Below are 15,730 nucleotides of genomic sequence, written 5' to 3' on the forward strand. Positions count from 1 at the left end.
ATTAATGCATTATTTACAGACAAAATTAGACTACTAGTTAAAAGTAGAGAAGTAGTATTTTAAACATTTAATCAAAATCGTAAATATATTATAAATTAAATATCTGATAATCGATATTATTTACTATTATGCTTATCAGCTCTTGGTATTTAAAATGTGGACTAGAAAAATTAGAAAAAATATAATTATAAGATGTCTCAGAAGTACATAAAAACCTTGAAGAACTGAATTTTAAATAGTTGATTAAAATCTTTTTTGAAAAATTTACAGTGATTGTATAAATAGAACTCTTATTTTTGAAGTCAATAATACAAGGATTCCTTTATAAGTTTCGTAGAGAGAAAGGTCTAAGTTTAATGTATAGATATGTGATTTCAAACTGCAGTTACCTTTAGCCTATCAGTGTCCTAGAACCATAGTTTAGCTTAGTGGCATTCTCACTAATCAAAAATTAACATTTGTCTAGCTCCCTTAGGAGATGTTAAATATATGGAAGACAGATTTAGTCCCTGTCTTCAAGGAATTGGCCAAATAAAGGGAAAATTAGGACAAATGTGACTCAAAATAAGCATGCTATTTTGTGTTAGTTGTGATTTCTCTTATTTTAATGCATCTTTCCATTTATCATTTAACTATGTTCACAGCAGCCCATTCTGGTGGATACAACAACAAATATTATTCCCATTTCAATTTCTGAAAGAGCACTGTATTGGAACCAATAAATCTAAAAGTTTCTTAAAGTCTGTAAAAGAAAAAAAAAAACACTCCTAGCACCCAAGATACTGGAGAATAGTAATAGTGATCATATTTGCTGCTGGTGGTTTTATTTTGTATAGACAGGATAGGAATCAAGATCTTAAAGATCCTCAGTTCAGAGAAGGATCTTTTATTCTCTGTAAAGATAGTTAAGTATTCACAGTAAGAATGAAAGAAGAGGCACATGTTTTAGTTCTGAGTTTGGAGACCTACACCAAATGCTTTAGTTAATAATAGCACAAAGCATACGAAGATTTAGGAGAGATTGCCCTGAGGTGAACAATTCTTTCTGGTCAATTATTGATCACTGATCTCTAATACCAACGTTTAATATGATTGATCATTGATTGTCTAATACTAACATATATCAGCCTTTAGATCCTGAGCTAAGTAGTCAGTATATAAGCTTTTATGGGATTAAATTAGATGCTCTCCAAGGTCCTTTCTAGCTCCTACATTTTGCCAGTCTCTGAAGCATTCTGACTAGTAACATTGGTTTATGTACCCCCTTTCTTTTCTATCCAAATTCTCTTAATAACTCTCTCTGGCAGCTTCATCACAACTAGTAAGTCAGATTGATGACTTGCAGAGAACTTGCTTGCCACAGCCTCTATTTTTGTAAGTCCTTTCCTTGCCTGGAGTGGCCTCTCTCTACTTTTCAGCCTAATCAATGACCTTTCATTCTCATACTCTCCCCTTATCTCACCACCTCCTCCAGCTTTCCCTGAGTAGATGACTCTAAGAGCCGCTAGTCTGCATTAAGCTTTATTTTGTCTCTAACTTTGTATGGCAACTTATCATTTACTGTGTACGTTTATATATGTAAGATATATGTATATATCCTCTAGATTGGAAACAATGGTAAGGCAAGGACTCTGTCCAAGACTTCTATTGGGTCTCCCTTTAGTGTTCATCCAGTTCTATATTCTGCCTACAGTGATGACTTTTGGTGTCTTATTGATGTTGTTACTTGAAAGCCAATTGTTCATGTGCATACTTCAGTCAAGGGCCTAAAAGGAATGAGGCGCCAAATCTAAGTAATTTCTTCTTCTATCCTTTTTGGCCATTTTATTGGTTCGTATGGGAATGTGCTTTTGTAGGAAACTAGCATTTGCTACTGGGAAAGGGATTCTTGTTTTCATTTAGCCTAGGGCTGCCTACCACATGGAAGGCTTATGGAGCTTTGAGAGGCAGCTTGCAATGTGTGTTGTCTTGTCCCCACTCTCCTATCAAATAAATAGGCCTCTTAGAAGGAAAGAAATGTTTGCTTTTGTTTAACAATCTTTCTGAATTCTGGCCTAGAATAGGTGAAGTCACAGTTTTTATGTCTGTCTGCTCCAGTGACTCTATATTAGTTTTTAGAAGGAAAAATCCTATATTATATGCTTTTTTAAAAAAAATCATCCATCTCTTTACCTCTCCTCCCCACTTGCAATTTTTTCCTGTCAGTACTCTTTTCTCCACTCCAAGTGTACACATCCACACAGTTCTCCCAGTAAATTGGTTAGTAGGGAAGTGGACTAGAATTTGTATAGTTTGAGAACTAGAAGGAGCCTAAAGGTCATCTTGTTCTTCCATCTTATTTTAGAGATGAAGAAACTGAAGCTCAGGAGTTTAAGTGAATTGTTCCAAATCACACTGTCAGCAGAGCTAGGACTGGAGTCTCAGCAACGGGACTTGTATGTTTGGTTCATGGTTTATGAGTTAGGGGAATGTTTGGAGACTCTCTGACCTTCTGAAATTCTCTGAGTGAGAGAATTCTCTGATTGAGGCCTAGAGAATGAGAGGGTCTCCCTGAGTTCCAGACATGACTTTTCTCAAGAAGAAATAGGGACCTAAAATCGTCAGGGAGAGACTACCAGACCATCCAAGGACTTGATTGACAACTAACTCTAGAATAGACGTGAAACCCAGTAAAAATCTAAAATAGTTTGTTTTAATAATAGTATGTATTTTGGATGCTTTTTGGTTTGCAAATTGTATCAAACTTTCACACGGTTTTCTAATTCAGCATATTTTGGAGTTGATGTTTTGCCATTTTATTCGTTTTCCAAGTTGGTAGCTTTTGAAGTAGAGCGGATTAAAGTTGAAGAAAATAACCCATCGAAGATGATAAAGCATGTCAGAGAACTTGCTGAGCAACTATTCAAAAATGTAAGTATGTTTATTTAGATAGTCATTAATTTTAAAGGTATTAATAAAGTATTTTGTTTGAAAAACTAAAAAGATTTATCTTTCTAATGATAATCTTTTTGCTCTAACTTAAAACCTTTGGGACTGTAAGTTACACGATATTGCAGTGGGTACTGTGTGTCAAAATAGACCTCATTTTTCAAAGTGATTTTCCTGTCAATCACTGTATTTTAAAAACATCTTAGGGGCTGGCCTCGTGCCGTAGCGGTTAAGTGCGCACGCTTGGCTGCTGGCGGCTGGGGTTTGGATCCCGGGCATGCACCGATGTACCACTTGTCAGGCCATGCTGTGGTGGCGTCCCATATAAAGTGGAGGAAGATGGACACAGATGTTAGCCCAGGGCCGTCTTCCTCAGCAAAAAGAGGAGGATTGGCATGGATGTTAGCTCAGGGCTGATCTTCCTCACAAAAAAAAAAAAAGAAAAAAAAAATCTTAGTCACAATTTTCCAGGTTGTCACTTGCCCTCATTGTGATTTTCATTTAGGTCTCTGCCTTCTTAAGAGCATACTGAGCATTTTTAAGACATAAAGATTAGACTCGTTGGAGACCAGAACTACCTCAGAACTGACCAATGTACTCTGCTTTAGCTTGATACAGTGATTGTCAACTAGATCAGGAAAATTGTTTGAGTTGTATTGTTTTGAACAGTCAGGGAGTGAAAAGCTGAAAGAAAGAAAGCAAATTGTCAAGTGACCACAGAAACTCAAGGGTGAAAATATTCCCTGTATAGAAGAAATGCAATAAGTTAAAAAGATTGAGATGTGGTAGGGTGTGAAATAATCATTTGGATACCAGGAAAGAAGAGAACCTAAGATGACAGGAATATTATGTACATTAGGCAAAATGGATTTTGGCTGATGATTACTAGTCATTCCTCTTGCTTGTGAAGATTTTCAGAGCTGAATCCTTTTACTAAGAAAAGGAAAGTAAGTGGGAAGTATGGGCTTCCAGGGGAAAGTTGAAGGAAATGTGTTTTCAAGGAAATATAGTTCAGAAGGATTTGGAATTGAAATCCTGGTATTGTTTAACTTAATTATTTGAATAGGTGGACCTTTTTGGACATTAGTCAGTGCTTTGTCTCATCCATTCAAAATCTGAGGGGGAAAAAGGTTGGGGGGGCGGCCCTGTGGCTTAGTGGCTAAATGCGCACGCTCCGCTACTGGCGGCCTGGGTTCAGATCCCAGGCGTGCACCAATGCACCGCTTGTCCGGCCATGCTGAGGCGGCGTCCCACATACAGCAACTAGAAGGAGGTGCAACTATGACATACAACTATCTACTGGGGCTTTGGGGAGAAAAAAGGAGAAAAAAAAAAATCTGAGAAATCTGGATAAAAGCAGGAATACTAAAATGTATTTCTTTGAAATAAAAGGGATCCAAATTGGAAAGGAAGAAGTGAAACTGTCACTATTTACAGATGACATGATTTTATATATAGAAAACCCTAAAGAATCCACCAGAAAACTTTTAGAAGTAATAAACGAATATGGTAAAGTTGCAGGATACAAAATCAACATACAAAAATCAGTTGCATTTCTGTACACTAACAACGAAGTAGCAGAAAGAGAAATTAAGAATACCATCCCGTTTACAATTGCAACAAAAAGAATAAAATACCTAGGAATAAACTTAACCAAAGAGGTGAAAGATCTGTACACCGAAAACTATAAAACATTTCTGAAATAAATTGAAGAAGACACAAAGAAATGGAAAGATATTCTGTGCTCTTGCATTGGAAGAATTAACATAGTTAAGATGTCCATACTTCCTAAAGCCATCTATAGATTCAATGCAATCCCTATCAAAATTCCAACAACATTTTTCACAGAAATAGAACAAAGAATCCTAAAATTTATATGGAACAACAGAAGACCCCGAATAGCTAAAGGAATCCTGAGAAAAAAGAACAAAGCTGGAGGTATCACACTCCCTGATTTCAAAATATACTACAAAGCTATAGTAACCAAAACAGCATGGTACTGGCACAAAAACAGACACACAGATCAATGGAATAGAATCGAAAACCCAGAAGTAAACCCACACATCTATGGACAGCTAATCTTTGACAAAGGAGCCAAGAACATACAATGGGGAAAAGAAGGTCTCTTCAACAAATGGTGTTGGGAAAACTGGATAGCCACATGCAAAAAAATGAAAGTAGACCCTTACCTTACACCACACACAAAAATTAACTCCAAATGGATTAAAGACTTGAATGTAAGACCTGAAACTGTGAAACTTGTAGAAGAAAACATAGGCAGTACGCTCTTCGACATCGGTCTTAGCAACATCTTTTCAAATACCACGTGTGACCGGGCAGAGAAACAATAGAAAAAATAAACAAATGGGACTACATCAAATTAAAAAGCTTCTGCACAGCAAAGGAAACCATCAACAAAACGAAAAGACAACCTAACAATTGGGAGAAGATATTTGCAAACCATACTTCTGATAAGGGCTTAATCTCCAAAATATATAAAGAGCTCATGTATCTCAACAACAAAAAAACTACCAACCCAATTAAAAAATGGGCAAAAGACCTGAACAGACATTTCTCCAAAGAAGATATACAGATGGCCAACAGACACATGAAAAGATGTTCAAAATCACTAACTATCAGGGAAATGCAAATCAAAACTACAATGAGATATCACCTCACGCCCGTCAGAATGGCTATAATTAACAGGACAGGAAACAACATGTGTTGGAGAGGATGTGGAGAGAAGGGAACTCTCATACACTGCTGGTGGGAGTGCAAACTGGTGCAGCCATTATGGAAAACAGTATGGAGATTCCTCAAAAAATTAAGGCTAGAACTACCATATGATCCAGCTATTCCACTGTTGAGTATTTATCCAAAGAACTTGAAAACACCAATTTGTAAAGGTACATGCACCCCTGTGTTCATTGCAGCGTTATTCACAATAGCCAAGACTTGGAAGCAACCTAAGTGCCCATCAAGGGACGAGTGGATAAAGAAGATGTGGTATATATACACAATGGAATACTACTCAGCCATAAGAAACGATGAAATCCAGGCATTTGTGACAACATGGATGGACATTGAGGGTATAATGCAAAGTGAAATAAGTCAGAGGGAGAAGGTCAAATACCGTATGATTTCCTTCATTAAGTAGTAGATAATAACAACAATAAACAAACACATAGGGACAGAGATTGGATTGGTGGTTACCAGAGGGGAATGGGGGCAGGAAGGAGGGTGAAAGGGATAATTCGGTACATGTGTGGTGATGGGTTGTAATTAGTATTTGGGTGGTGAACATGATGTAATCTATGCAGAAATAGAAGTACAGTGATGTACACCTGAAATTTTTACAGTGTCATAAACCAATGTTACTGCAATAAACAGAAAATTAAAAAAAAAAAAAAGATTGTTAAGATGAATAAATGAGTCAATACACATAATGAACTTTGGAACAGTAATTGGCCCATATTAAAGATTCAATAAATATTGGTGGAAAAAAAATGTATTTCTTTGTTTCGTATTGTTCAATTATTTATGAATTTTATTTCTGAAGTTATTTTAAAATTTATCCCTGGGACTGATAACCCTAAACTCCACATAAAATTGTGTCCAGTATAATAAATCTATTTCTTGATTAGTGTGCTGAGACTTAAAAAAAAATTCTGTCAGAATGAAAACTTGTATTCTATGTTGGTTTTTGCCATTTATGATGGCTATGTAGAACTAATGTACAGCATGATCAGATGAGAAATTTCTATTGACTTTTTGTAATAATAATAAATATTGAGTATTTAGCACAATGTACCACTCATGGGATTAAGTAGTTTACATATATCATCTCTAATCCTCATAACAACAATGTAAGATAGATATCATTATCCCCATTTTACTGGGGTTAATTGTCTGAGAATCATATGGCTATTAAGTGATTGAATCCATATTTTAAATTCTGGAATTTTTATCTATGCAATTCCTAAGTCTGTGTTCTTTCACTCCATTAGGCTGGCTCATCTCCAATTGAAAAAATAGTATTTCCAACAATTGACTTTATACTTTGTTCTTTGTAAAGTGCTTTAACGTACTTCCTCTTTTGATCTGTGAGGAAACTGAAGATTAGAATGTTTTTGTGCTTGCCCACTAGGAGTGATTTATTGATGGATTTCAAAGAATAACAAAACGTCAAATGGGAATCAGTGTTTAAGACTCTGGGACTGATCCCTTTAATAATTGAATGTTTATTTCTTAGGTCTTTACAAGACAATTCCAGAGTTGTAAAATCTTATAGCCAGTAAGTGACCAGAGTTGGGGTTCTGACACAGGTTTGTCTCTGTGACATGACTGAGTACACAATGTATGTAAGGAAGTGGGACAAGGCGCTTTGATGCAAAAACGAAGTAAATTCCTTTCTTGCCATCCTAGAACTTAAATTTTATGATATATAGCTTATGCTAAGCCAACACAAAACTGAAAACTGCAATAAAATAAATATTTAGTAATTATACATTCTTAAAGGTGAATGTACAACACAAAAAAGCCCAGTCCTTTAAAAATGACACTTCTAAAGTGAGCATCACGAGGGATTGTGTTTACTAGTAAGAGATGGAAATCACCCTTCAAATGTGATCTGCATTTCTTGAGCCCTTATTGGACTTTTTTCCCCACAATCTAGTTCTGTTCCATTTAATTTAATCAATTCCATTCATTCAGTATGTATTTATTAGGCGCCTGCTGGTGCCAGGCATTTTCTAGGTACATGATTCCCCTTATATCCTTGAGAAGAGGATGCACTTCCAGATGAGTGAGAATTTGAAAATAACCCAATGGAGTGTCATCAAACTTTCTAAGATTCCTTCTAGTTCTGAGATTCTGAAGTCCATCATAGTCCTAACATTCCTGAAGTAAATACTTTACAAAGTTAAAAAGCAGAGCATGATGGTAAAGTTACTTTCTTGGGTCATGCAGGAAATTGAGGGGAGGGAGGAAGGATGGTCTCAATGCAAGGAAAATAATCCAGATGGTTCTATTTTTAACTAGTCAGTTCTGTTTTTTATCACATTTCTAAAATTCCCTTTTGGTAAGCAAGAACTAACCATATAATTTGACTGTTTCCTTATTATTGGGTTAGAACTGAGACCTGGTGATTCCATTCAGATGTTTGTAAATACTTGATTGCATTGAAGTCTGGTATGTATATCTAGCCTATCTCCTTCCCTTTGAAGTACCTCAAAAACGAACCTTAATTTTTCTGTTTCTCCTCACCATTCCTTTATATTATTTTCTAGTGAGTAGGAATGAATTGCAGGAATGTGAGTAGGATGAATTATAACTGCTTTAGTTTAGCTGCTCTTTTAACTTTCTGGAGCTTCCTAAATAATTAAAAGTATTTGGTAACTTTGGTGGAGGAGGGGAATGGGAAGGTGGAAGAAAGAGAAGGAAAGGAATAAATTCATTAGAGACAAATTGTGTCAGCATGGCAAGTTGGCAAGGTTTATACCATGAAGATTATTGGCCAAACATCTATACAACTTTTCTTTCCATGCCTGGTCAGTAATACTAGATTGGCCTACGTTGGCTTTCAGAATCTTCAATGTCTGCATGACAGCACATTTAGCTACTTACCTGGTCTGTCCCTATGATTCTTGATATACACTTCTAAAGGTACCACTAACTGCACACAAAATGAGAGCATTAAGATAAGCCAAGACAAGAACTTTATAAAACCTTCATTCCAAGGCATCAAGAAATCAGTTGGACATGTGTTTTATGGCTTTACATAGTGCAATTTTTCTGATTTGCTTTGCATCTGTAATTGTGTATAAAGATTTTATTTTTTTTATTTTTTTTATTTTTTCCCCCCAAAGCCCCAGTGGATAGTTGTGTGTAGTAGCTGCACATCCTTCTAGTTGCTGTATGTGGGACTCGGCCTCAGGATGAACGGAGAAGTGGTGCCTCGATGCGCACCCGGGATCCGAACCCGGGCCGCCAGCATCGCAGCGCGCGCACTTAACCACCAAGCCACAGGGCCGGCCCTGTAATTGTGTATAAATATTTGCTAGATTGTGTAATTTTTCTGACAGATTTCTTAAAAGTTAAGGGAAAAATGAGAGGACTTGGACTTTCTTATTAGATAATATGAGATTTCTATATGTGCCTTATGGGTATTTCATTGCCTAGCATTGAAACAAATAGATTTTAAAAATAAGTCTCTTAGCTAGTCACTTTATGCTCCCTTGGTACTTGTGAAAAGAGTACTTGTCTTAGAATATGAAGCCTCCATCTAGAATCATGAATTAGACCAGTGGTTCTCAACAAGGCAACCCCAAAATTTGGCAATGTCTGGAGACATTTTTGGTTCTCACAACTAGAGAGGGTATGCTAGTATCTAGTAGGTAAAGGCCAGGGATGCTTCTAAACATCTTCCAATATATGAGACACCCGCTTCCCGCACCCACCAAACGAAGAATTATCTAGCCCAAAATGTCAATAGTGCCAAGGTTGAGAAACTCTGGATTAATGCAACCAACACATTAGATATTAAAGGTGTACACCAAATTTATTTGTATTAAGGATGAAACAGTAATTCCGTTGGCTGATCACTGAATGGCCTGTGAGGATGAAAAATTGAAAATGTTTCATTCCATCAATGTTGTTTTCACAGTCAGGCAACTCTAAAAAGGCCAGTTACATTTTGTCAGCATTTAACGACTTAGTCCAATGCCAGTATTGGTTTTGTCTGTGTTTGAAAGGATTTGTGTAATTTGCTATACCACACAGCTCTAGGTATAATTTGTGCGCTATAATAATTATTAAATGCCTGAATTAATATGGAAAACTTGGTAACCTCTAACAAGGTCACATTGTTTTGTCATTCACTACTGAGACCAGTGTGTGGGAAGAAAATTTTTTCCCAAGTGTGGCTGTTGCCTACTTTGAATTTCCAGTAGGGTTGGAGGTTTTTGTTTTGCTGTGCTTTGCCTTGCTTTTATTTGAAGTGCATTTTCAGCCTTGTTTTCTGTAAGCCCTAGTCATAGTCTCATTTAGCTTGCCAGAAAAAGAGAAAAATCCATATTTCCAGACCAGATGGCGTGTGTGTCATTTTTTCAATCCTGAGAAAATCATTGTACCGCCCATTACTATAGTATACTGTTACAGCAGGATTACAGAGCCCATTTCTTGAAAATCATTATTCAACTTCAAAATTCCATCTAAACGATAGTGCATTTTGCCAGCTTTCTTGGCAGTTCATGTTGGTTGCCTTGGACAAATTGTTACCGTGTTCACCATTAAGTGTTTAGTTCTCTAAATCTTTGGTTATTACTTTATATTTGCACTTAGCTGCAATCAAAGATGAAAATTTGGCTGCTTCTTTGTTCTATTGGAAAATAAGGAATTTTCCTTGTTTTGGCAAGGAAATTCAACAACAAAAGCTGTGGTTTTTAATGAACTCAGTAATCTTCAAGGGACTGGTTTAAATGTATTTGTAGTTACAAGTAAGAGCAGATGTTTCTAAGAATATGCAGAGTTCAATGAGCCTTAAACTTCCTCTCTTTTCTGCTGTCTTCTCACAAGTCGTTACGTAAGCAAGTTGGGTGTTAAGGTAGTGAATGTGGTCCTTGTATTTACTACACTGCCCGTTAGAGGGCAGCAGTGTACAGACACAGCAGCCAGAAAACCAAATGCTAGATTTTAGTGTAAATCTTCTAAACACAATTGAATATATTATAATTTAGTAACTTTAACCTGTAGTCTGAATTTTTATGTACAATATCTATACAACTACAGGATAGCCTCCCCTTCGAACTTTGTTTTAAAATGATTAAAAAAAATGCTTGTTATTCTGAATTGTGTATGGATTTGGTTTATGATATTTCAGATTGCTTATGAGAAGAAAAACACTATTAATGACTAGCAGCAATATCTTGAATAGGTGATTTCTATTTAAACCCTTACGGAGTACAATTATTATTATTGTTGTTGTTGTTAAACTATAACTACCTGGTCATATGATGATGGGAATCTTGTGAGAAAGAGATGGTTTTAGTTTTAGAGGCCTGGTGTCATGCCATAGAATATGTGGTGAATAAATATTTTTCAAATGAAATGTACCCTAGATTTTTGAAAAACAGCTTTCAGATTTATTCTGGGGAAGTGTGAGTGTGTGTGTGTGTGTGTCTGTGTGTGTGTTCTAAAATCTTTCCTCTAATAACTCATTCTGTCCTCACAAGAACCTTATGAAGTACGTACTATATTATTATCTTCATTACAGATGAAGAAACTAAAACACAAGTGGTGAGTGAGTAGACACTGCACCAGCTCACACTACTAGTAAGTGGCTAAGCTGGGATTTGACCCAAGCAGTCTGACATCAGAGACCATGAACTAAAAATACTTTGTTGCAGGGCCGGCCCTGTGGCTTGGTGGTTAAGTGCGCGCGCTGCAATGCTGGTGGCCCGGGTTCGGATCCCGGGTGCGCATCGAGGCACCACTTCTCCGTCCATCCTGAGGCCGAGTCCCACATACAGCAACTAGAAGGATGTGCAGCTATGACATACAACTATCTACTGGGGCTTTGGGGGGAAAAAATAAAATAAATAAAATCTTTAAAAAAAAAAAAAAAAAAAAAAAAAAAAAAAATACGCCTCTCTCACTGAGTTGTCCAGGCTGTCCCTCTGAATTGTAGTGCCACTTGTATCTATCACGTTTTCACACATAGTCGGGCTCTCTATTCCACTAGCCCTTTTAACCCTTCACTAATAACAAATGCCATACTATATTACTTATTAAGGGTTTATGTAAGTTTTTTTTTAAAATTTTTGTTTATTGCAGTAACATTGGTTTATAACATTGTATAAATTTCAGGTGTACATCATTATACTTCTATTTCTGCATAGATTACATCATGTTCACCACCCAAACACTAATTACAACCCATCACCACACACATGTGCCGAATTATACCTTTCGCCATCCTCCCTCCCTCCTTTCCCTCTGGTAACCACCAATCCAATCTCTGTGTCTATGTGTTTGTTTGTTGTTGTTATTATCTACTACTTAATGAGTGAGATCATACAGTATTTGACCTTCTCCCTCTGACTTATTTCACTTTGCGTAATACCCTCAGTGTCCATCCATGTTGTCACAAATGGCTGGATTTCATCTTTTCTTATGGCTGAGTAGTCTTCCATTGTGTATAAATACCACATCTCCCTTATCCCTTTTTCCCTTGTGGGCACTTAGGTTGCTTCCAAGTCTTGGCTACTGTGAATAACGCTGCAATGAACACAGGGGTGCGTGTATCTTTACGCATTGGTGTTTTCAAGTTCTTTGGATAAATACCCAACAGTGGAATAGCTGGATCATATGGTAGTTGTATCCTTAATTTTTTGAGGAATCTCCATACTGTTTTCCATAGTGGCTGCACCAGTTTGCACTCCCACCAGCAGTGTATGAGAGTTCCCTTCTCTCCACATCCTCTCCAACACATGTTGTTTCCTGTCTTGTTAATTATAGCCTTTCTGACGGGTGTGAGGTGATATCTCATTGTAGTTTTGATTGGCATTTCCCTGATAGTTAATGATTTTGATATCTTTTCATGTGTCTGTTGGCCATCTGTATATCTTCTTTGGAGAAATGTCTGTTCAGGTCTTTTGCCCATTTTTTAATTGGGTTGGTAGTTTTTTTATTGTTGAGATGCATGAGTTCTTTATATATTTTGGAGATTAAGCCCTTATCAGATATATGGTTTGCAAATATCTTCTCCCAATTGTTAGGTTGTCTTTTCGTTTTGTTGATGGTTTCCTTTGCTGTGCAGAAGCTTTTTAGTTTGATGTAGTCCCATTTGTTTATTTTTTCTATTGTTTCTCTTGCCCGGTCAGACGTGGTGTTTGAAAAGATGTTGCTAAGACCGATGTCGAAGAGCGTACTGCCTATGTTTTCTTCTAGAAGTTTCATAGTTTCAGGTCTTACGTTCAAGTTTTTAATCCATTTGGAGTTAATTTTTGTGTATGGTGTAAGGTAAGAGTCTACTTTCATTTTTTTGCATGTGGCTATCCAGTTTTCCCAACACCATTTGTTGAAGAGACTTTCTTTATTGTATGTTCTTGGCTCCTTTGTTGAAGATTAGCTGTCCATAGATGTGTGGGTTTATTTCTGGGTTTTCGATTCTGTTCCATTGATCTGTGTGTCTGTTTTTGTGCCAGTACCATGCTGTTTTGGTTACTATAGCTTTGTAGTATATTTTGAAATCAGGGAGTGTGATACCTCCAGCTTTGTTCTTTTTTCTCAGGATTCCTTTAGCTATTCGGGGTCTTTTGTTGTTCCATATAAATTTTAGGATTCTTTGTTCTATTTCTGTGAAAAATGTTGTTGGAACTTTGATAGGGATTACATTGAATCTATAGATGGCTTTAGGAAGTATGGACATCTTAACTATGTTAATTCTTCAAATCCAAGAGCACGGAATATCTTTCCATTTCTTTGTGTCTTCAGTTTCTTTCAGCAATGTTTTATAGTTTTCGGTGTACAGCTCTTTCACCTCTTTGGTTAAGTTTATTCCTAGGTATTTTATTCTTTTTGTTGCAATTGTAAACGGGATGGTATTCTTAATTTCTCTTTCTGCTACTTCGTTGTTAGTGTACAGAAATGCAACTGGTTTTTGTATGTTGATTTTGTATCCTGCAACTTTACCATATTCGTTTATTACTTCTAAAAGTTTTCTGGTGGATTCTTTAGGGTTTTCTATATATAAAATCATGTCATCTGCAAATAGTAACAGTTTCACTTCTTCCTTTCCAATTTGGATCCCTTTTATTTCTTTTTCTTGCCTGATTGCTCTGGCTAGGACTTCCAGTACTATGTTAAATAGGAGTGGTGAGAGTGGGCATCCGTGTGTGGTTCCTGTTCTTAAAGGGATAGCTTTCAGTTTTTCACCATTGAGGATGATATTAGCTGTGGGTTTGTCATATATGGCCTTTATTATGTTGAGGTACTTTCCCTCTATACCCATTTTATTCAGAGTTTTTATCATAAATGGATGCTGTATCTTGTCAAATGCTTTCTCTGCATCTATTGAGATGATCATGTGATATTTATTCTTCATTTTATTAATTTGGTGTATCACGTTGATTGATTTGCGAATGTTAAACCATCCCTGCATACCTGGAATAAATCCCACTTGATCATGGTGTATAATCTTTTTAACGTATTGTTGTATGCGATTTGCTAGTATTTTGTTGAGGATTTTTGCATCGATGTTCATCAGTGATATTGGCCTGTAATTTTCTTTTTTTTGTTGTCCTTTTCTGGTTTTGGTATCAGGGTAATGTCGGCTTCGTAGAATGGGTTAGGAAGCGTCGCCCCCTCCTCAATTTTTTGGAAGAGTTTGAGAAGGATAGGTATTAAGTCTTCTTTGAATGTTTGGTAGAATTCACCAGGGAAGCCATGTGGTCCAGGACTTTTATTTTTGGGGAGGTTTGTGATTACTGTTTCGATCTCCTTACTGGTGATTTGGTCTATTCAAATTCTCTACTTCTTCTTGATCCAGTTTTGGAAGGTTGTATGATTCTAAGAATTTATCCATTTCTTCCAGATTGTCGAATTGGTTGGCATATAGCTTTTCATAGTATTCTCTTATAATCTTTTGTATTTCTGATGTGTCTGTTGTAATTTCTCCTCTTTTGTTTCTGATTTTACTTGTTTGAGCCTTCTCTCTTTTTTTCTTGGTGAGTCTAGCTAAAGGTTTGTCAATTTTGTTGATCTTTTCAAAGAACCAGCTCTTGGTTTTATTTATTTTTTCTATTGTTTTTTTGTTCTCTATTTTCATTTATTTCTGCTCTGATTTTTATTATTTCCCTTCTTCTGCTGATTTTGGGCTTTGTTTGTTCTTCTTTTTCCGATTCCTTTAGGTGCATTGTTAGATTGTTTATTTGAGATTTTTCTTGTTTGTTGAGATAGGCCTGTATTGCTATAAACTTCCCTCTTAGAACCGCTTTTGCTGTATCCCATACATTCTGGCATGTCGTATTTTCATTTTCATTTGTCTCCAGGTATTTTTTGATTTCTCCTTTGATTTCTTCGTTGACTCAATCATTGTTCAGTAGCATTTTGTTTAATCTCCACATATTTGGGGCTTTTCTGATTTTCTTCGTATAGTTGATTTCTAGTTTCATACCATTGTGGTCAGAAAGGATACTTGGTGTTATTTCAGTCTTCTTAAATTTATGTAGCTTGTTTTGTGGCCTAATATGTGATCAATCCTCGAGAATGTTCCATGTGCATTTGAAAAGAACGTATATTCTTTGGTTTTTGGATGGAATGCTCTGTATATATGTACTAGGTCCATCTGTTCTAGTGTGTCGTTTAAGGCCAATGTTTCCTTATTGATCTTCTGTTTGGATGATCTATCCGTTGGTGTAAGTGGAGTGTTAAAGTCCCCTACTATTATTGTGTTACTGTCTATTTCTGTTTTTATGTCTGTTAATAATTGCTTTATATATTTAGGTGCTCCTACATTGGATGCATAGATATTTACAAGTGTTATATCCTCTTGTTGGATTGGTCCCTTGATCATTATGTAATGCCCTTCTTTGTCTCTTTTTACAGTTTTTGTTTTAAAGTCTATTTTGTCTGATATGAGTATTGCTACCTGAGCTTTCTTTTCATTGTCATTTGCATGGAGTATCTTTTTCCATCCCTTCATTTTCGTTTTGTGAGTGTCTTTAGGTCTGAAGTGTGTCTCTTGTATGCAGCATATATATGGGTCTTGTTTTTTTATCCAGTCAGCCACCCTATGCCTTTA

The 15,730-nt window shown here is 36.3% G+C and overlaps 1 protein-coding gene across 5 annotated transcripts in view; it reads left to right on the top strand.

Annotated features, from left to right (window-relative positions):
• The window catches only part of SBF2 (SET binding factor 2), a 522,324-nt gene that overhangs the window by 292,351 nt on the left and 214,243 nt on the right, over positions 1–15,730 (top strand). For all 5 annotated transcript variants that reach the window (XM_014782916.2, XM_004418425.3, XM_087433230.1 and 2 more), the window contains one exon: positions 2,812–2,910. In XM_014782916.2, the coding sequence (XP_014638402.1) occupies positions 2,812–2,910 (99 nt within the window). The remainder of the gene's footprint in view (positions 1–2,811; positions 2,911–15,730) is intronic.

Source organism: Ceratotherium simum, chromosome 7 (genome assembly GCF_057802395.1).
Source record: "Ceratotherium simum simum isolate JZ-2026a chromosome 7, ASM5780239v1, whole genome shotgun sequence".
Taxonomy (NCBI): domain Eukaryota; kingdom Metazoa; phylum Chordata; class Mammalia; order Perissodactyla; family Rhinocerotidae; genus Ceratotherium; species Ceratotherium simum.